General features: G+C 36.4%; 1 protein-coding gene across 2 annotated transcripts in view; it reads right to left on the bottom strand.

The window, feature by feature from the left end:
- Nucleotides 1-465: 465 nt before the first annotated feature.
- Nucleotides 466-21,831, bottom strand: part of LOC134651131 (protein eva-1 homolog C-like) — a 44,261-nt gene continuing 22,895 nt past the window's right edge. Inside the window, exons 4-8 of one of the 2 annotated variants that reach the window (XM_063506155.1) lie at nt 17,360-17,503; nt 11,333-11,476; nt 3,810-3,914; nt 2,830-2,979; nt 466-1,043 (exon numbers count right to left, since the gene is read on the bottom strand). In XM_063506155.1, the coding sequence (XP_063362225.1) occupies nt 541-1,043; nt 2,830-2,979; nt 3,810-3,914; nt 11,333-11,476; nt 17,360-17,503 (1,046 nt within the window). In that variant the 3' untranslated portion in view covers nt 466-540. Of the gene's footprint in view, nt 1,044-2,829; nt 2,980-3,548; nt 3,638-3,809; nt 3,915-11,332; nt 11,477-17,359; nt 17,504-21,831 lie in introns of those variants that run through there. The other variant, XM_063506156.1, reaches the window with a different exon arrangement.

The following is a 21,831-nucleotide window of genomic DNA, read 5'->3' as shown; positions in this document are numbered from 1 at the left end:
TATATATATATATATTGATACAACAAAATACGGAATAAGCGACATGTAATACATGTTGATATACATATCAATTTGCGGTGTTCACAACCCTGGGTCTGTGAATAAGTACGTATTTTATAAAATGTGTGACCAGATTAAACAAACTTTCGGTAGTTAAAAGTATTAGAGTAGTGTTTCATTATAAAACCTGCATTATACACCTACAGAGTTATTTTAATTTACAAGAAAAAAACAATTTATACTTAAGGGTTGTCTTAATGACAATTTTGATCACAATGGACGATAATTTTTGCTTAAATATACTGACTGATGAGTCATAAATTCTTTATCATTTCTAAAGAACTAAAATCGTGTAAAATTGTTTATAATACACATGAAATCATCACTAGAATTAACAATTTAATTTAATAGTGAGGTTTTTGGTGCCAAATTAATACAACTACCGTAAAAAAACTCTTATATACATTATGCGACACAACATTTACAATGTCCCTAAAAACAGTAAGTCCTAGTCTCGTCATCGGCCGTACCATCACGTCGTCAGCCGTAATAATATTGAGAATTTGAAAACCTATTCAAACTTTTTGGACTAACTACTACCTCGTGATCGATTTCTACATCTTCTTTTTCCCTACTTGCTTCTCTACTGAGCCTGCCAGCCGCAACTTCTCTGTACTGCGGAGGGACGTAATCTAAATTACCGTACATACTGGCGCCGGCACAGGGGTATATGGTTGATAAGGGTCTCATAGCGCGTAACGTCCCTTTACCGCCAGGCACGTCCCTATATAATATCATGTCCGGATGTACGGGGTCGTAGAAAGTGCCTGACATGTGCGTGACATCAATGTCATTATCAATGTCTGACACAGCATCGTTGAACACGTTGGGTGCTTCGGCAATGAACATGTCGCCGTTTTTGGAGTTTCTCGTATGTTTTCTTATAATATAGCAGCGTACTGCGATGAGCAGTACAATAAAGAAGATGAATAGTAGGACGCTTATGCCAACGTAAATTGCGATATTCCGTGATAAGGGTGACCCTGTAAACAAATGCAGTTTTTAATTGTTTAATTTAGGATCTTTTAATAATATCTTATATATAATTTTATCTGATTTAAATAAGATACTTTCGTCATTTTTAATGTAATTAACACCAATGTAAACAAGTTACTTTATTTAGAAATTCTATTAAATGGGCCTGTTTTCTGTGAATGAATGCTCCACCACAAATTACTTTCCTTATAATACAGAGAAAAAACCAATTACCTAGTAGCTTCAGTTTTTCACAAGAGAAATCTGTCCTGTTTATGAGAGTTTCATTGAATCGCAAATAAGGCAAAATGAGTTCGTTTTCTCTGAAAAGTAATCCTAACAGAATAATGAGTCAAAGAAAAATCCTGTATATAGTTTACGGAAATGATTGGGATATGGACATTAGGATGTAGGTGATAGTGATGGGTAGGACATCAATTTAAAATGAGTTTGTATGAGTACCTCATTTTCTAAAATGAGGTGTTACAATGTCTTACTTCAAATGAGGTGAGGTAAAGGATTACTGTTTCTAAGCAAGCTTCGTAAATGCCTGTTTGAGAGCGCGTACCGCGAACCAAGTTCGTCATGTGGCGTCCCTGTCACACTTACCTACGAATTTACAAGTGCGACAGAGAAGCAACACATCGAACTTCCTTTTAGTGACTGATTTCTCGCGCCATTTTGACAAGTAAGAAAGGATCAAAAAGGCGTAAGATGTATGACAGCTTGCAGCGCTTACGCTTGTTGTCTTTCGTGTTTAATTGTTAACGTATTTTCGGTGGTGACGCGAAGCGATATTGAAGTACGTTGCGTGTCTGTCTCACTCCCTCTTTGGGTATTTCTAATTCATTGTTTCATTTTGAAAGGATTTTTGAGGGGTTCATGTCACAGAGAGGCGGTGAGTGGTACAAACTCAACGCATTTCTCGGTGGACCTTTTGTCGTTGCAATAAGGTTTGTAGTTCGGCAGTTGACAGTGTGGACCATTATTCGTTTCTTCATTTGAGACATTTGAGTTACGAGTGTCGGCGAGCAGGCGAGCACCTAACGCCTCGCGCGATCCAGGGACTGGCAGGGACTCTCTTGCGAGTTTTGAGGGTGCGCGAGACTCGCGAGTGAATTAGAACGGATAAGCGTTTTTTGAAATTTGAAGTATGTGAATGATTTGTGTGGCAAGAGGTGTTTGTGATGCGCGCGAGTAAATGAGTAAAATGAATAGAGGAGTGAAGTAAGACATTTTTGCGGTACGAAGTACTGCGACAAATTAACAAAATGAGTGGTACAAATGAGGTGCCTCACGAGTGAGCGACTCAACACTAGTAGGTGACAAAGATTCATTTAACATTTTTCTACTTACTACATAATGTATTCTTGAAATTATAAAAATATTCTAAAATCAATTTCTCTATTTCATCCCTTTAAACTTACGGTACATCTGTAGGTGGGCGTTTTTTTTTTGTTGTCCCCTACACTTTTTTTTTTCAAATTTGGGATTTTTCATGTTATTTCTACTCAGAATCACGAGCTCTTTCTATCCTAATAGGAGAAAAAAAGTGTCCTAAGGTTTTTATTTCCATTACGTCACCATTTTTCATAGACTTTGTATGGCGGTCGCGGAATGGAAAGATCGAAAAATGTATGGAAATTTTGGGACACTTTTTTTCTCCTATTAGGATAGAAAGAGCTCGTGATTCTGAGTAGAAATAACATAAAAAATCCCAAATTTGAAAAAAAAAGTGTAGGGGACAACGAAAAAAAAAACGCCCAGGTACCTCGTCGATAAAACATGCTTTACCTGTATTATCTATCGCAGTCTCTTCATGTTTGGTAGCAACTGGATCGGTACGAGTAGTAGTCGTGGCTGGCGTGCTGATGACCCACGGCGGCTGCACGGCCGGGTTCACCATAGGAGTCGCGTTTACCTCATTCCATCTTTCTGAGTTCACTAAATCAAACCATACAAATTTAGCATGTGGATTGTTACATGTACAAATTTAACATGCGTCATTTAAAAGAAGCTTATGCAACTTTAACGAATGCAGGAACGCTAAGATTAATATTATAATAGCTATGTTTATCTGACTCATTAATTTGCCTATTTTTCTATGTACTTCATCTTTTTCTAGTTTTTTTGTGTAATATATGTTTATCCTATTAATTATGTATACCTATGTATTTATATCCGTTGTCTTTCTGATACCTTGTTATATATGTTGTTGCATTTGTCACCCCTCTTCTCACTTTCTCCTCTCATCTACTCAAAGTTGAACTGGAAGAGATCCCTCAAAGGGATAAGTTCGCCTTTGTGTTACTACTACTACTGCCAAGTATTAACTAAAGTGATAAAGATAAAGAGTAAATAAAGAGAGAAAACATTTTATTTAAAAACAATATAGGCACATAATGTGAAAACAGAGAAAAAGGATAAATAAAAACTCAGCTACTTCATGCTGTACCAAGCAGTTACGAACGTTGAACAGAAAATGTAATCAATATTGACACAAAAACATAAACAACGGTAGAGGCACGGAGACGGAACGACGCAGACACGGTGAGGGCTTCGGATCGCTCGAATAATTCCGGAGTTTCTGAATTTGGTTCAACTGAAAAGCGGGCAAAATAACAAACTAAAGAAAAATAAAGTAAGAAAAAATAGCACAGAAAATAGGAGAGAAAATAAATGAAGCAAATAATGAAATACACAAACACAATCATTTTAAATACAATAATATAGCTAATGTGATAAAAAGCAGTCACGGATCAGTACAGAAATACCTGTGTTGTCGTATAACTCGGAAGCGGCTGAGTTCAGAACCCCATTCATGGTCTCGTCCGCCTCTCGAGCGGACTCATACTGCTCTGTGAGAACGCCCAGGGGCACTGCAACAACAAATAGTAGAAAGAGGTTATTGATAGAACTGTCAATGGAAAAGGCGCGGATTCTATGGAGGTTTTTGTAATGGGTTCCTATTTATACATAAATGATAATAGGTTTTATCTGGTATCTAACCGGCGGGACAATTCATCCATTAAGGCCCACTTGCACCATCCCACTAACCCAGGATTAAGCGGTTAAACCTACTACACTAACTGTTAAAAAAACTAAAAATAAGTAAGCGGTTTTGACTTATTAATAACGTTAGTGTTGGTAATTACTATAACTGTTCCAAATTTTAGCTATCTACGTCAAACGGTTTCTGAGAAAAACACATTTAACTGATTTGCAAGATCGATGTGATCCCATAAGTGTACCGCGAACAAAGTTTGTGCGGTACCTACACTAAAAATATCACGGTGGTTTGAACTGCACCCATCGTATTTGCAGAACCCAACGCTCTTCGAACAGCACTATATTATGAGGTTTCAAAAATTTACTTTTATGGAATATTCCTCTTCTCACAACGCAGCATACTTATATTACCTTCAAAAATATTTCTCAACAAACATAAAAACTTAAATATCTTAAAAACGGAAAAGAAAAGCATAACTTGCGCTCGTAAAACATCCAGCCATTGTGTACCAAGAACTCGAAAGATGCACACAGAATGTGTTACTTACTGAGTTAGTTTCAAAGAAGTTGAACTAGATACTTGAAAACAACCACGCTTCCTTACCAGTCTTGCGACTTTTCGTACTAACAATCCAGAAAATACACACATATATTATAGGTAAGCTACAGATAGGGCACTCTCGTGGGACCATGAATCTAGTATTTTAACTGGATCACAGATGAGGGGTGGGGGAAAATGACCGAACGGGATAGTCTTATGTATCTTTCAGTAGGAGTAGCAGCGAAAGCGCTATTATTGTTTGTCCTTATCACAGTCTCACATTTTTGTTTATTCCCCACCATAAATTAGTATAATAATAATAAATATTCTTTATTGTGCACCATACAATTAAAAATACACAGAAATTAAACACAGATTAAAAGCTAGGTAACAACAGGCGGTCTTATCGCTAAGAAGCGATCTCTTCCAGACAACCTTTCAGTAGCAGGAAACTAAGGACTAACAACATTGAACGGGTAGTGCCGATATACATTTAATAAAAAATAGAATTAAAATAAAACAAGACGAAAACCATTACATACTTTAAAATAATACATAAATACAAATATAATAAATACATATATACATACATACATAAAATATACAGGCATAAATAAAGGCAAAATTAAGGCAGCGAAAGGTAATGTGATTTTAAAAGAAATTTGAAAATGGGAAGGGATTTAGCACGTCTAATGTCTAATGGCAAAGCATTCCACAACCGAACAGCACGAAAAGTAAAAGAGTTTATATAAAATTTTGATGAAGAAGATGGTGGAGCAAGGAGAAGTTTCTCCGCACACCGGACAGAAGAAAGATAGCTGAAACGCTGTTTAAGATATAGGGGGGTAGTAGGGTTGAAGAGAATATTATAAAGAAGAACAAGAATATGAGAGTTGCGGCGATGGCGAATAGGGAGCCACTTGAGCTGGGTGCGAAATTCAGAGACGTGGTCATATTTGCGTAAGCCAAATATGAACCTTATACATGCGTTTTGAAGGCGCTCAAGTTTATTTAGCTGGTCCTCTGTAAGATCAAGATAGCAAATATCGGCATAATCCAGTATAGGGAGAAGAAGAGACTGAGCAAGCGCAATTTTATTCTGGTAGCGAGCGGCAAGAAGTTACGAAGCCTGCGAAGTGACCCCAGAGACGCAAACATCTTCCTACTGATCTCACTTATTTGTGGTACCCAAGACAGTGTGCGATCTAAGATTACTCCAAGGTTTTTTACCTGGCTCGAGAATGGTACCTGGACAGCATCAAAGACTATGAAAGGTAAGTTAGGAAAGTCAATCCGAGAAATAAGTTGAGAGCTGCCTAAAATTATAGCTTGCAATTTAGACGGATTAACCTTCAGCCCATAGCGTTTGCTCCAACTGGAAATGTGATCCAAGTCCCGGTTTATGGAGCTGATACCCTGTGGCAGATCGTTCATAACGCATTGAGAGTAGATTTGGAGGTCGTCGGCATAGAGGTGGTAAGAAGAAGAAATATTAGTAGTGATGGAGTTAATAAAGATGGAAAATAGTAAAGGAGACAGCACACCGCCCTGCGGAACGCCGGCCAGGGTGCTGCACCAAGAAGAAATGGAAGAGTCTACCTTTACTCGCTGCCGACGACATTCCAAATAACTGCGGAACCAGCCAATTGTCACGGGAGATATATTAACAGCACGCATTAAACTAAGTAAAACATCGAAATCGACAGTGTTAAATGCATTGCTGATTAGTATGGATTATGGTGGGCAACAAATAAATTAGACCAATCATAGTGTCGCCTCACGGACGCACGCGTATACCACATCTATTAAGAATATTAAGATCCTACCATCTATGCGGGGGACACTGACTTTGACAATTTGCAATGACATCAAAGTGTGACAATATCATCATTGATGTCAAATTCCCATGAACATATGACGTTTATAATGACAACTCTTCACTTTGTTTGTCCAAATCGGTGCAAAGTTAGCTTAGACGGATTCTATGAATTTTCGCAGTTTATTATAGTTTTTTATGAGAGTGACGTATTTATTCTTGTAAATCTAATCTGTAAAAAATATTTTACAGTACTTGTGGTGCTACTTTACCGCACTAGTGCGATAATAAGCTCATTACGCAACTATATCGAAAATTTAAAGCGCCATTACTACCGTGAAACGTTGTACGATACATGTTCGAACAGGTAATTCGCAACTCATGTCAGTGTACTAGATTTTCCATAATGTCGAAACCCAGAGAGGATAATGGGGACTAGTTTCTATAGAGAAGATGTCATCCACTATCCTCTATTTAAGATGTATTGTAGGTTCATTATTTTTAACACGAACTACGTCTGTCACCATAGCTACAGGATGGCCCAATAATACGTTCCTTTGCATTTTTTTACTGCGGCATAGGTATTATAATAGCTAATTAACAAACGTTTGCGTTTGTGTATCAAAGCTAAAGGAGAATATTTTATCTATTTTGAAGATAATACGTTTTGTTGAAGTTAAAAAATGTTTAGGCTACCCTGTATTTACTTATGATCGAATAAATGATTATTTACTAGATAATAATTAATTACTTATTACTAGATAAGCTTCTAGTTTGAGAATAGTAACGTGAATTAGACGTAATAACTATGTAAGTACATCGAACGTTTCACTGAATATGTATTTTGTATAATGTTACGTCTACATTGCTTAATAAAATACCTCTGAGACAAATAAGGAGATGTTTATGAGCTCTGGTTAGGCATTTCTCAGAACTAGGTACCTACAGATACTCGTATTGAAAAAAAAAACAACGGGTTGCACTCAGAGAGTGCCGGCAGAAGTGAAAAATCAATGACTAGTGCAAAATGCACTATGTATAATTGAGGTTAACGCCATCTAGCGTTATTTCGTCGCATTACTTGAAACCCCTAAGCACATCACTGTTAGTACTCGAGTTAAGTATATTAATACCAGTTAGAGCGAAACTCACTAGATGGCATTTAAATTAATAAAGAAAAACTCAAGCGAGTTTAACATTTTTTCCCCACCTAAAAAAGTGCACAGCGCCGCTAAAGAAGTTTTCACTTCAGAAGTGAGCCAAATTCGTACCATAATTATGTCCATGTTTAGTCTATCACCGTTTTACGTAGGTAGTACGGAAAGACAGATGTCGTTTGTTTGAATGAATAATTTCCATCAATAAATAAGTAAGTAAATTCATTTATTCATTCATTCTCACCGATATTATTGGACATTGTCAGGTAAAAGTGACAGCGATCTCATTGTTCGTTTTTGGACTTTTTTAATTCATTCTTATAAGTCGCTAACTGATGATGAAACCTTTGTTAAAAAAACTGAAAGCTCTTAATTGCAGTTAATCACATTTCAAGAAGTAATTAACTGCTGCGCTAAATGTAACCCTAGGGTAAATGTGCCAGTGAAATAAATTTCGGCCTCTAAATCCCGTTGAGAATTTCATCAAATTTGATCATTAATTTTACACTTTTTTATCTGGAAGTCATTGGTATTTTACCTTATTCTTTCCTTTGAATATGTATTATTACATAAAAGAATATAAATATTTAATAATCTTATGTAATATTAACCTAGATTAATCATAGTTAGAAACTGGGTTAAACGATGTGTAAACTAAAACGATACAAAAAGTAACCAAGGCCTCTTGTGCCCAGGGCTTGCAAAATTGGATTTAAAGAAGACAAATCTCTACTTGATGCATATAAGTAATTATCAGTATTTTGTTACACTAAATATATGTGAAGGTATTTGTCACTTGCTACACAAGTTATACTTATATCATAAAATTTCTAACAAAATAAACAATGAAAGTCACAAAGCGACTCTAGATATCATGTCTATACGACATACCTATTATCACCGGTATTATATTTCCTATATAAAATAAATAAAAAATACCTTTGATTAAATTAGATGGGTGACCTAGTAGTAAAACGTTGGCTTTGTACTATCAATTTGAAGTTATCCTGTATTATTAACATTAGCCAACTTTACTCAGAATGGGAAATTAATGTAATATTAAAGCTTCATATTATGAGAATAATGTTATGTCTGAAACCAATTTCTGAACTGTCACTCTTTCCGCGTTAGAGAAAAATTCAATGTTTACACATCCGTATTGAATTTTCCTTTCAATCCCGATGGTTGTCGATATGACACGTGTACACGTAGCAGCTTAGTATTGCTGTATTTACGAAGAGTTTTATAACAGTTTAAGTGTTAAGAATACTTACAATCCTCATCCACTATAGGTACATATATTAACTTTCAAATGCTCGAATAAATACCAAGTTTTCATGTTTATTCCAAAACAATTTCGATAAGTTCATTGTCTTCAATGTACCTAGCTAAAATTACCTATAACAATAATACCCATAGGTATTAAGATATTTTTTAAGGTGTGTTTTAAGTACATATACTTACATTACATAAAGTGGCTTTCAATAGTTTCAATATCACATCACATCATAATAACTGTTTTTGGCACAGATCTAAAATGTATAAGATTTCTTGTCAACGATCAAAAGCGCGACAAAAATGTCAAGTGTCTTTGGAAGTCTTGAATTCAGGATTAATTAGTGATTGAGTATATTATTTGCTTTTGTAACAGTACCATACTCGAATACACCCTACGTTTTGGTACAATTAAATTGGCCGTTAGACCCTTATGGAATCTCCAAAGTAGTCATGTTTTTGAATTTGTTGACTCTCTTTTGCAATGAAATGTTGAATACGCGATGGCTTCCCTTTTCTACTCTTCAATTACCTTTAACGCAAGTCCCGTACTAGATCTGTGCCTTCTGGTACGTAGGTATGGTCGCATTATTTATTTCCCGGTCCCGTTCATTTATTTATTTTTTCATGGTGATTGTTTAAACTAATTTCTAAGTTCAGTTTGTAACTCCTGCACACTCTCATCCTGATTCCTGTAAACTAACCCCTTACCGCATACGAAGCCATATATGGCGGATATGATATTTAACTCTATTGACAGCTATTAAAGTTCAAATTTCAACAAATGCAGTAAGGGGCTAAATCTTTTACACAACCCCATAAAAAAATCTAACGGGGTGAGATCTGGCTATCTTGGAGGCCATCTGATTTGTCCACGAGTACCGATCCAGGAAGGAAAATGTGCGTTAAGAAATTCCCTTGTGATCCGACTGTTATGCGCCGGAGCCCCCGTCTTGCTGAAAAATGAGATCTCGGCGCTCTACTCTCCTCTATTTATTAATCTCATATTACGTAATCTCGTTTCGTAAAATCTTCAAAATGTCTAAGTATTTTTCCGTGTTGAGATGCCCTTGGAAAAAATGTATTAAGGAGCCCAATTTTTCACAATTCTACACCAACAATTAAGAACGCATTTGATCATTAGTCTCACAGTTTCGTAAGGGATTATCTCTGGACCAAAAACGATTATTATGCCGGATTATACTGATATGATTTTATGAAATGTGAAACGTCCTAGTCTTTTTTATTTAAAATGCTACGTCATTTAAAAGACATAAATTCTTACGATTGAGGGTTTCAATCAGTAACATTGCAGGTTTTATTGTTATCACATTTAGCTGGTTCGATTCCCCGTTCAGACAGGCGATTATTTAAAATTCTTTGAATGCAGTTGGTTCATATTGTTTTAAAGATAAAAATGGAGTCTTCTTTCAATAAAATGTCCTATCTACAGTATTTAAAGTACTTCCCCTCCATGTGGCAAAGTCGTGGGACACTATGTATATAGAAGTATCAAGAAAGGCTTTTTCAGGATTTTATAGCAAAGAAACTCTGAATAACACGGTAAAAAGCAAGCGACGTAAAAAATATTGAAAAACCTTAATCTTTTTTGCTGTAATGTAATAACTGTTGGTCTGGAATTTGTATAGGTAAATATCCAATTCAATTTTGTAAGGTACCATTTTATAAAAGAGGTCAAAGAGTTTGATATTGTCGCAGCCTTCATTTGCATCACAATATGTTAGAAATATCATTAATCAAGGGTTGAAATAATCATAATGCCGAATTACTATGATCAAAATCAACCTATTAGTTAGTACGTGGTTAGTACCTAGTTAAAAAAAACTTTCATTATTTATTTACTACCTAACCCTATTGAATGAACTGCCACATCCACTTGCGATAATCTTACTCTCATTAGGTCCCCTTATTTTTGGGATTTGAACAACAAAATATCAATTATAAAATGTACCAGAACCAGACACCACTTTGAGTAGTAGGTACGTATGTAGGTATTTAACCCATTTTTGGGAATTTAGACATTCAAATATTTTATTGCCCAAATTATCATTAGGTAATATTAATAAAGAAACGTCTCTTATACTCCGCACTGGCATCGGCGTACGATTTTGTGCCGGTGGCTGTAGAGACCACGGGGCCGTGGAGTAGGGAAGCCCGCCAATTATTTAGGGAATTAGGCCGGCGTTTGCGGGAGAGGGGTGGTGATCCTCGTTCTGGGTCGTACTTGGTCCAACAGGTCTCCATAGCAGTTCAGCGGGGGAATGCTGCAGGCATTATGGGGACCTTTGAGCCAGGTACGATGCAGCGGGGGTTATTTTAGGTTAAGTGTAGAATTAATATTTTTTAAGGTGTGTTTTTTGTAATTAACTTTAATTAATTAATTTAATCATATTTTATTATGTATTTTGTAAATAAATGATTTATTGTTTTATATAAAAAAATATGAATAACACATTATAAATTACAAAATATTCTTACCACAAGCAAAAACAACTTTGAGGTACATCCTGTTGGTGCGGTTGCATGGGTTCCCGAAGATTGTTCTAGATGCCAACACCTCGCACCTTCTCTTCCCGTGGCAACTTTGCATCACTTTGCTGCCTGCTATTAGCGCCTTGCAATCTGTGTCAGAAAACGCTTATTTACACAGATGTTCAAATATACCTACAAAATAAATATGCTACATATTGCTAATAGATCTATTGGTGATCCATATTACTTTTTATGGTTCTTAGGAATGACCTTTATAACCCTTTAATTCGCAATGTCAAGAATACTTTACACCAGAATTAAAAAAATATTGGAACGTAATTTTCACTTAAACTCAATTCTTTTTCAAATATAATGATAGTTTGAAACCTAACTTATCTTCGACGAGTGAGGGCATTGCTCAGGGGCACGTATTTTGACAATTAGGGGCAAGATGGTGCCGCGACAGCAATCGACCGTAGGACGTAAGGTAATTATAAAATATTTAAAAATATTTATACCTATAATATTTATTGAAATACTATTACAATATGTTCTTGAGGGTGTATGCTTTTTGTTTTCATGTTTTTCTAATAAAATGGAAGCCTAACTAACACAGAACTGGGTTACCATTATGCGTGTTAAGAATGCTTAGCTTCGCGAGATTCTTAGAAATATACTTAGTGTAACGCATGTTAAGCATTCTTAGCATTGCGCCGCTCTGAATAAAGTACATTATTGTTGAGCTGTTAAGTATTTTTAACATTGCGAAGATAAAGTATAATATGAGGAAAGATGCAACCTACACGACTTGATGGATTCCATGGTGGTAGACCGCCAAGATGACCGTTTCGCAAGGGGCTCCTCCCAAACGTGCAGGATCGATAGCACACGCGTTTAGGTGCCGCTTGAGCACGTCCTTATATCGGAGGTATTGGCCGCCGTGCTTACCCTCTGCTACTTATGAGTAGAATATAGCTTTAGGCAAGCAGCGATTGTCCATTCGGAGAACATGCCCACACCACCTGAGCAGACGCTGCATCAATAGTGCCTCCATGCCGTACATCCCGGAACGACGCAGAACCGCGGAACGCGGAGTTTGGAATACGATCCTGCCATTTAATCCTAAGTCTCTCTTCTGCCACTCTTAGGTGGCAGGTGTCTAGTCTTTTGATATCTGGCTTGCACAGGCACCATATCTCTTATTAGGGCCTTAGGGACGTTTATCCAAAGGGGCCCACAGATTACCAGTTCGCCGGACGATATCAGCCTGTCCGTTGTTCGGAACTATCACATTTTGCGTTTAACTGACAGGCTGATATCGTCCGGCGAACTGGTAATCTGTGCCCCTATAGTCTCAAGCTTGATATCATGGGACCTCCACACACGATCAGTGAGTCGCCCGAAACTGGCAGTAGCGTTGGCAATGCCAGATGGTATTTCTGAAGCCAGAGTATTGTCATGTCGTATAGTGCTCCCAAGATATTTAAAATGACAGACTTCATCTATTGGTTTCCCATCGAAATTCAGCGGTGTTGAATCAGATTCAACTCCCCGAGGTGGTTGTATAAGGATTTGCGTATTGGAAGCACTTATTACCAGGCCGAATTGTTGGTATACTATCAGACATAAGGCATACGTCGTCAGCGCAGGTAGAGTATCTCTAATATGGAGACTCGTCACACTTTAGACTTCGCCTTGAACCTTGATATGTCAAAGACACCTTTCTCAGTCCTCACATTTAGTGGTTTTTTGATTGCCACGACACTTTGAAGCTTCTCTCATCACCACTGAGAAGTATATGGCAAAGGGTGTGGGTGCCGTGACACATTCCTGCTTCACTCTGCTTGTAACCTGGATCACCTCAGAGAGTTCGTTTTCATGTTGAACCTACGCTTTCATACAATCGTAAAATTGACGAATGAGGTTTACGAACTTCTTTGGATAAACAGATTTTCGTAGAACAAGCTATAAGGCTTCGCGTGGGACTTCACAAGTTGAAAGAGCCAGGATCAACGTCGACTACCCTCAAACCGTAAAACATTATACAACGCTCATATTGGGAGGTGTTAATTTAGCTGATATGTTGGTGGCCAGAAAAGCAACAGTAGTTCCAAGACCTCCACCTGTAGTTCAGTATAATAACAGGACACTTGCCAGTGTACACCTCATACGGACGATGTAGGTATTTCAAAAAAGGAAACATGAACATGGAGTGCTCATCAATGCAAATTGAGATGAATGCCTTGCCTAGTAGCAATAATAAAATGTTTCTACTCTTTTGACGTTGCTCAATAAAAACTTTTTATATAAAAACTAAAAATTTGTTATTAATTTATTTTCTCTAAGCCATGCGCAATGTCAAGAATACTGGACATTGGTTGCCAATGGTCAAATGTTGAAAGTTGGGCAATGTCAAGTATCCTTAGCATATGTTTTCTAGAACATCATATACAAAATATTTTTTTTATTATTTTTCTGTAGTTTATATTACCCCTAAGAACTCATTTAAGAGCTCGAAACCAGAAAAAGAATAAAAAAATTTTTTAAAGAATAAAAAAAATTTTTGAGCATTAAAGGGTTAAACAGTAGGTACTTTTTTGATAAACATTAAGTATATTAATTACTGCAACATCTTATTCATGTCGCGGAAGAACAGGGTGATTTAGATTATAAAGGGCCGGGGTTAACCGGTTAAACCTGGAGTGCCATGTTTACCAGTACAATTTGTCACTGGGTTAACGGTTTAACCGCTTAAGTTGCCCTTAGTGTTTAATGGTCATTTTGTGTTTCAAGTTCTAATGTAATAAAGTCACAGTCACTCTGTGATATGGCATTTGGAAAGTGTCAAAATATTGGAAACTCGTTGAAACAATAAACACGTAATGAATACTTTCAACAAGAAAAATGACTATGTAATATAATAATGTGCATGTACCTAACGAAATGGAAGTACACATTAAAGGTACATTGAATGAGAACCGGAACAAGTGGCCCAACCATCAATCAGGTGAGGCGAGTCGCGTCGCGCACACCTGACGCGAAACTAATAGCGCCGCTAAATTAAAAAGAACCCTGGAGTAGGACCAAAATACGGGAGTTTAACCACCTGACAAGTATAAGGAGTATTTAATAAAGTATTTATCTAACAACAAGGACAATATATCACAATAAAATGATCGACGAAGTTAACGATTAAATCTACTCCAAAAATACAAATTGATAAAAAGTTCTGAAGCAAAAAGGAGAACAACTTGAATCTATACAAATACATTGACATAGATTTATATTACTAACATCACTGTATGTTCTGTACAAGTGAGTCTAGTAAATCGAATAACTGGAGTTGAAAGCAAAATATAATGCGAATCTTGAAAATGTTGGATACATGCTTATATGCAAAGACAAAGTTTGCTCTCAACAGAACTTAAACGAGTAATATATGGGACGAATTAATATGTCTCGGAGCAGTGAAATGCAGCTTTGCAACTAAAATACGGTCTGAGATATAACAGAGAGGAACATTTAAAGGAGTGTTCAGATCCGAGCACGAAGCGTGTCTAGACACGATCAAGATTTACAATAGGGATGTTGATACTAGCAAATATGTTACTATTATTTATTTAATCGTATGGCCATATGGTCACATAGGCAAAATAATATATACAGTATTGTTATTTATAAGGCAACATCCAAGTTTTGCAATCACTGCACAGCATCGGGTGTCATAAATCATCCGGGCTACCCGAGTATGCGCGGAGTGGGCACCGTTGGATGATGTGTGCTCCATGGTCTGGTCCTCGATGCCGCAGTCGCATAGCGCGGAGTCACTCCAACCCCACTTATACCGGAAGAAGTTGCATCGTCCGTGCCCGCTTCTTAGGCGGTTTAAGCGACACCATAGTTTCCTAGGAAGGTAGGTAGGAAGGGTTACTGAAAAACTTCGATTGAACTCCGGAAAATTGATTAAATCTAACAAAAGTCCAAAGTTAACCTAACGGATGCGGATGGAGTACCTTTTTAGGGTTCCGTACCCAAAGGGTAAAAACGAGATCATATTACTAAGACTCCGCTGTCCGTCCGTCCGTCCGTCTGTCACCAGGCTGTATCTCACGAACCGTGATAGCTAGACAGTTGAAATTTTCACAGATGATGTATTTCTGTTGCCGCTATAACAACAAATACTAAAAACAGAATAAAATAAAGATTTAAGTGGGGCTCCCATACAACAAACGCGATTTTTGACCGAAGTTAAGCAACGTCGGGCGGGGTCATTACTTTTGCTTGTTTTGCTCTATTTTTTGTTGATGGTGCGGAACCCTCCGTGCGCGAGTCCGACTCGCACTTGGCCGGTTTTTTTTTCATCTATCCAGCGTTTCTTTTATTTTTTGCCATTTTTATATATTGTGAAATTTTTTGCCACTTTTGTGTTATTTCTACTCAGAATCACCAGCTCTATCGATCTTAAATACTGGGTAAAAAAATGTCCCAGAGTTTTTTTCCTATTATCTTACCATTTCCCCATATAGGTAGGTACTTTGTATGGCGGTAACAAAAAAGAAAGTTTGAAAAATGTATGGAAATTTTAGGACACTTTTTTCTCCTATAAGGATGAAAAGGGCTCGCGATCCTGACTAGAAATAACACAAAAGTGGCAAAAAAAGGTCACAATGTATAAAACGAAACGCTCTATCAAGGTATCTAATGTAATAACTGTAATAAGGTTCCGCAGTTGCTTGTCCGTCGCAAAAGCCGGACCTAAAACGGTTTTTTTTAGGCTCCCGCCCATGAAAAAGACATACAAAGCAAAACAAAGTGTTATTGCACTTATATACGTCTTTTGGAGCGATTATGCCCAAAAATATGAACTCATAAAATAAAAAGATTTTACAAGACCACAAGTATAAATAGTTATTTGTTTACAAGGTGTCAAAGTTGTTGTTTAACCTGTGGTGCTAATATTGATACCCGAGCTAGCGAAAGATTCCAAAATGGAATCTTGAGCGTGGCGAGGGTTTCAAGGCACGAGGGTTAACAAATTTTGTCATCGAGTGAAACAATTATTTTCACCACACCAACTCGAGGAAAATCCTAACTGTAAAACATTACAAATGAAATCGATATGAACGCTATTAATTATTTTTTATTGAAAATCACTTGATGAAAATCATTGAATGAGAAAACAACTCAACATTTGCATCAAATTACTTTGCCACTCTTGTTGTAACTTTCTCATCCGTTTTTGAAGTATCAAGAGGGCATTTACGAGCTGGTGTGGTGAAAAATATTTTTTTCTAAGATCTATCAGATGATACCTACCCAAAACATATTTAAGCGAAAACTACGGAACTAGTCAACAACGGAGAAATAAAAATATTGACTAATCCAAGACACCGTCCCTATTTGGATACGAGCGAACATTTTTATAACATTATTCAATAGGACTCGTGACTTGTTTAAGTAAAAAACATTTTTATAATTAGGAATAGACATTGCGATACAGCCTTACCTGGTAAATAAACAACATACGTTTTTTACTCAAATTTAACAGACCAATGGTTTCAACAATAAATTAACAGACTTCACAATACAATAATTACTTTACATTGTGCCCATACCAGTTAACTAGGATACATCGTTTCGTTAATTTAAAATGTACAACGGTTTTACAATATTATTAAATTTCTTAATTAATGTTTTCAGTTTGCCTGAATTACGCGTTATAATTATATACATGTACAGTCGACTACTAAGAGATGTAATAGATGTATCCACTTTATGCAACGAGTGAAAAAATGGATACATCTCTTTGTAGTTGACTGTACCTACACGGCGTTCTTCGATTATATGAGTTGCAGTCGAAGGACCAACACACACAAAATTATTTTCTAATCGTCCCAGACTGTTTCATAGCAAGATATAAATAAAATAATCAGATTGCATAGACATTCAGATTGGTTCCTAATTTAAAATTCGTTTGGGTTGACACCAACAGTGTTAAAAACCTCGTAAATTTTATTATTGAATAAATCTTACTCTCGTCAGGCATTCCTTTCTGCGAGCATTCCGTGGAAAATAGGGTGCGTCCAAACTCTGCATCGTAGACGGCTATCCGCGAGTATGGGTTGCAGCCCAGGGTCAGGGTCTGGTTCTCGCAGGCCACGATGCTCCGGAACTCGTCTGTAATTAATGACGGCTTGAATTGTGGTGTGATATAACTATAAGTATGTTTAGACTAATAGATTGGGTGTCGCTACTAATGCAATAAAAACAGACTTAATTTGAAAAACCGACTTCTAAAAGGATAAAATAAAATATCATCTCTTTTATATGAGCTAATAGCAAATGATATATTTTAATTAGGTACATTCCTATATTTTACACTAAATTAAAATGACATGTGAAATCAGAGTCATAATTCTAACTAATTAATATTCATGAGTCTAAAGGGAGCCATTATTACACCTGTAATTACTCGTATGAACGTACACTGACATCAGAATTATAATTTAATCATTTTATTTAGTTATGCCCCCTTGTAAAACAAATAATTATTAGTCAGCTGTAGTGGAATTATTCGTATTTGCATTATTGACACATTATGACTGACGTATATAGAGATATATGTAACTAAACCAAATCGATTGTCACAGCAAGCGATTACGATTGATTGGCACCTAGACTGAGGTATCGAATTGTGACGTTTAACGAATTTTTATTTGAAATTTAAATAAAGCTAGAATTATAAGGTTAATAAATAATAATAAGAAGATATAATACATTTAATAATGCTTTGTTATAAATATCTAATATCTATTGTAATATGAAAGATTTATCACAAAATTTACCTAGATTTAATAATGTTTAAATATTTGACGTGTAAAATGCATATTTTATGACTAAAACATTGAATTGAATTGAATTGTTGCGACCTAAAATGAAAAATTTATATCGATTTACTTAGACGACTACCGATTTATAACGGTGGTGTCCGGCCAACCCTAAATTTTAAAAAAAAAGACGTAGAACGTAAACGTTCCCAGTGCAATTGTCTTCCTTTGTAATTTCGATGTGCAAGACATTTAACGTTGTATTGCTGTTGTGAGTGACATGTGTCAAATAATGCAAATACGAGTGCACAAAGTATAGTTATTCCTAAATGGCTTGTGTTGTCGCATTATCGCGTAGATAAGGGTATGCCCTTTGCCACTACATAACAATCAAATCCTTTTAGTCAGCTAGATTGCCAAAAAAGTCGCTCCCATACGCGATCGTAAATTCAATTGTAGGTATATTGAAAACAATTTTAACCCCGCTATGCTGTTTTCGTTGACATAAAATATGATTATTCAAACAACTTTTATTAGATACAATTCCCTAGTTGCCAAGGAACCCTTTTATAGGTACCTATATTGGTTTACAGTCGGTCGGAACTAACCCTTTCCCATTAACGCGGTAATCCGACCCCACCAATACGGTGAAAGCTTTCGTTTGAGTGTTCATTTATTAATTAGTGTCGGAGTCCGAGTGTTGTGTAACGGAAGTGGTAGCTAAACGGTCGAGAAAGCTCTTTTTGCCCAACTGAGAAAGAAAGGAGAGTTGTGTTTTTTAACATGTCTGGAGGTGTAGTACAGTGTAAACAGACGGATTTCAGGGTTTGGTAAAACGTTAGATTCGTCTCAGTTGTGAGAGTCCAAGGAGCATTGTCTGAGGAGGAGGAGGTCTATGTGGGCATTACTGGGCGTTTTTAGGTAGAGGAGAGGAGTCCAAAGCGGGTACCCCGCCTAAAGTAGGTAGAAGATATTTTATTGCGACATTAAGTGAGATAGTCAACGAGGACACGGAGTGTTATAGGGTCGGCAACGCGCACGTAACACCTCTGGAGTGGCAGACGTACATAGGCTACGGAGACTAATTACCATCAGGCGGGCCGTATGCTTGTTTGCCGACGCCGTGGTATAAAAACTAAAAGACTTTATGAAAAGAAACGTAAGGTAAACCTAATAAATAATATTATAGAGTCATATTACGCTTAGGTAATGGAAGAATAATATTATCCCCGTTTACGGAAACAAATAAAAGAAATTTTAATAAGGAAAAATATGTTGGTTTTGTCAATAAAAAAGGACTTTAAACACTATAATTGAAATATTTTCAGTAAATCCGCCTTGTTTTATCGGTTTCCCGCCCTTTTTTTTTGACAGCGTTTTACACAAAAATAAAACGCTAATTAAATAACTTACCATATTCGGAACCTAAAGTAATATATTGAGAGTGGCAACACTGTAGTTAGTCGTATTGTCCTTTTCTAGCACATACGTCCATCTCTCTCCCACACCCCCACCACTTCAGGCAGTTGCGTTTGACAATTTTGACAGTTACAAACAAACGCAAATTACGTAGTCATTGTCTCAAAATTATACATATTTACACCAGGCAGGATTAAAACTTTAGGTTCCGAATATGGTAAGTTATTTAATTAGCGTTTTATTTTTGTGTAAAACGCTGTCATTAAACAACTGTACCGATATTCGGAACCTAAAGTAATATATTGAGACGTGTTTGTTATCGCCTGGTGGTGGGAAGACGCCAAGCCAATGTGATTATACATGTACTTACATATTATGTATATGTAATATTATTATATTAGGAGTGTTTAATTAATTAATTAATTATGTAGTACACCCTTTATTTTAACCACTTTTAACACCTGTGAGGAGAGAGGTATTTAGTAAAGCATACAATTTTATATACCATTATATTATGATACTAACTTTACATTTTATATATACATATACATTCGAGATTAATTAAAATAATGAAGATCGGTTTCCACAGGAAAAAGCGATGTTGATTAAAATAAAATATTCTGCTGTTTTCTGAAGAAACCGTGCAATAGTCGTGGATTATTAACGTGTAAACGTGTATCTATATGAATATAATAAAAAAGCGGCCAAGTGCGAGTCGGACTCGCCCATGAAGGGTTCCGTATTTAGGCGATTTATGACGTATAAAAAAAAAACTACTTACTAGATCTCGTTCAAACCAATTTTCGGTGGAAGTTTACATGGTAATGTACATCATATATTTTTTTTAGTTTTATCATTCTCTTATTTTAGAAGTTACAGGGGGGGGGGGGACACATTTTACCACTTTGGACGTGTCTCTCACGCAAACTATTCAGTTTAGAAAAAAATGATATGAGAAACCTCAATATCATTTTTGAAGACCTATCCATAGATACCCCACACGTATGGGTTTGATGAAAAAAAAATTTTTGAGTTTCAGTTCGAAGTATGGGGAACCCCAAAAATTTATTGTTTTTTTTTCTATTTTTGTGTGAAAATCTTAATGCGGTTCCCAGAATACATCTACTTACCAAGTTTCAACAGTATAGTTCTTATAGTTTCGGAGAAAAGTGGCTGTGACATACGGACGGACAGACAGACGGACAGACGGACAGACAGACAGACAGACAGACATGACGAATCTATAAGGGTTCCGTTTTTTGCCATTTGGCTACGGAACCCTAAAAACAAAAAAAAAACACCGTAACTGAAGAAGTTGTAGTTCCTCGGTTGTATTTTTTTACGATTTCGGAGCTCAGGGTCCAATTTCCGACTTTTTCTCCTACATTTTCTAAAAATAAAAAAAAAACTGTCAGCAGCTTATCTGAGCAGCTTATGAGCTGATCAGTGGGGACACATTTTACCACTTTGGAAGTGTCTCTCGCGCAAACTATTCAGTTTAGAAAAAAATTATATTAGAAACCTCAGTATCATTTTTGAAGACCTATCCATAGATACCCTACACGTATGGGTTTGTTGAAAAAAAAAATTTTGAGTTTCAGTTCTAAGTATGGGGAACACCCAAAAACAATTTTTTATTTCTATTTTTGTGTGAAAATCTTAATGCGGTTCACAGAATACATCTACTTACCAAGTTTCAACAGTATAGGTCTCATAGTTTCGGAAAAAAGTGGCTGTGACATACGGACAGACAGACAGACAGACAGACAGACAGACAGACATGACGAATCTATAAGGGTTCCGTTTTTTGCCATTTGGCTACGGAACCCTAAAAATAAGTCTAAGCCTAAGTTTGTGAGAAGTTAGGGATAGATTACATTAAACCTCGCCCACACAAAACTTGTTGATTGCAATTATTTACACCTAATATCATTAGCGCGTATCAATCATATCGCTATTCGCTATTGATATTGTGAACCTAAAATGAAACGTTAGTAATGAAACGCGACACATCAAAATATAAGCATGTATTTTATATGGCACCACCTGGATCTTTTAATACCCCATAACGTTGCAAAATGTGTTTTGATACGCGATGGCTGCGATCAAATTAAATTGGATACGCAGGGAGACAAAATACGTTCATTAGCGACGTACCTAAAACCAAAAAACGCGAGGATTTTTAAGCTTCCGTGAAGATCCCGTGATCGAGAAAACAACATACTAAGGCAAGGCATTTACAATTGAAAAAATGAAAAA

The sequence above is a fragment of the Cydia amplana genome, chromosome 9, assembly GCF_948474715.1.
Source record: "Cydia amplana chromosome 9, ilCydAmpl1.1, whole genome shotgun sequence".
Taxonomy (NCBI): Eukaryota; Metazoa; Arthropoda; class Insecta; order Lepidoptera; family Tortricidae; genus Cydia; species Cydia amplana.
This window is presented reverse-complemented; position numbering and strand designations above follow the sequence as displayed.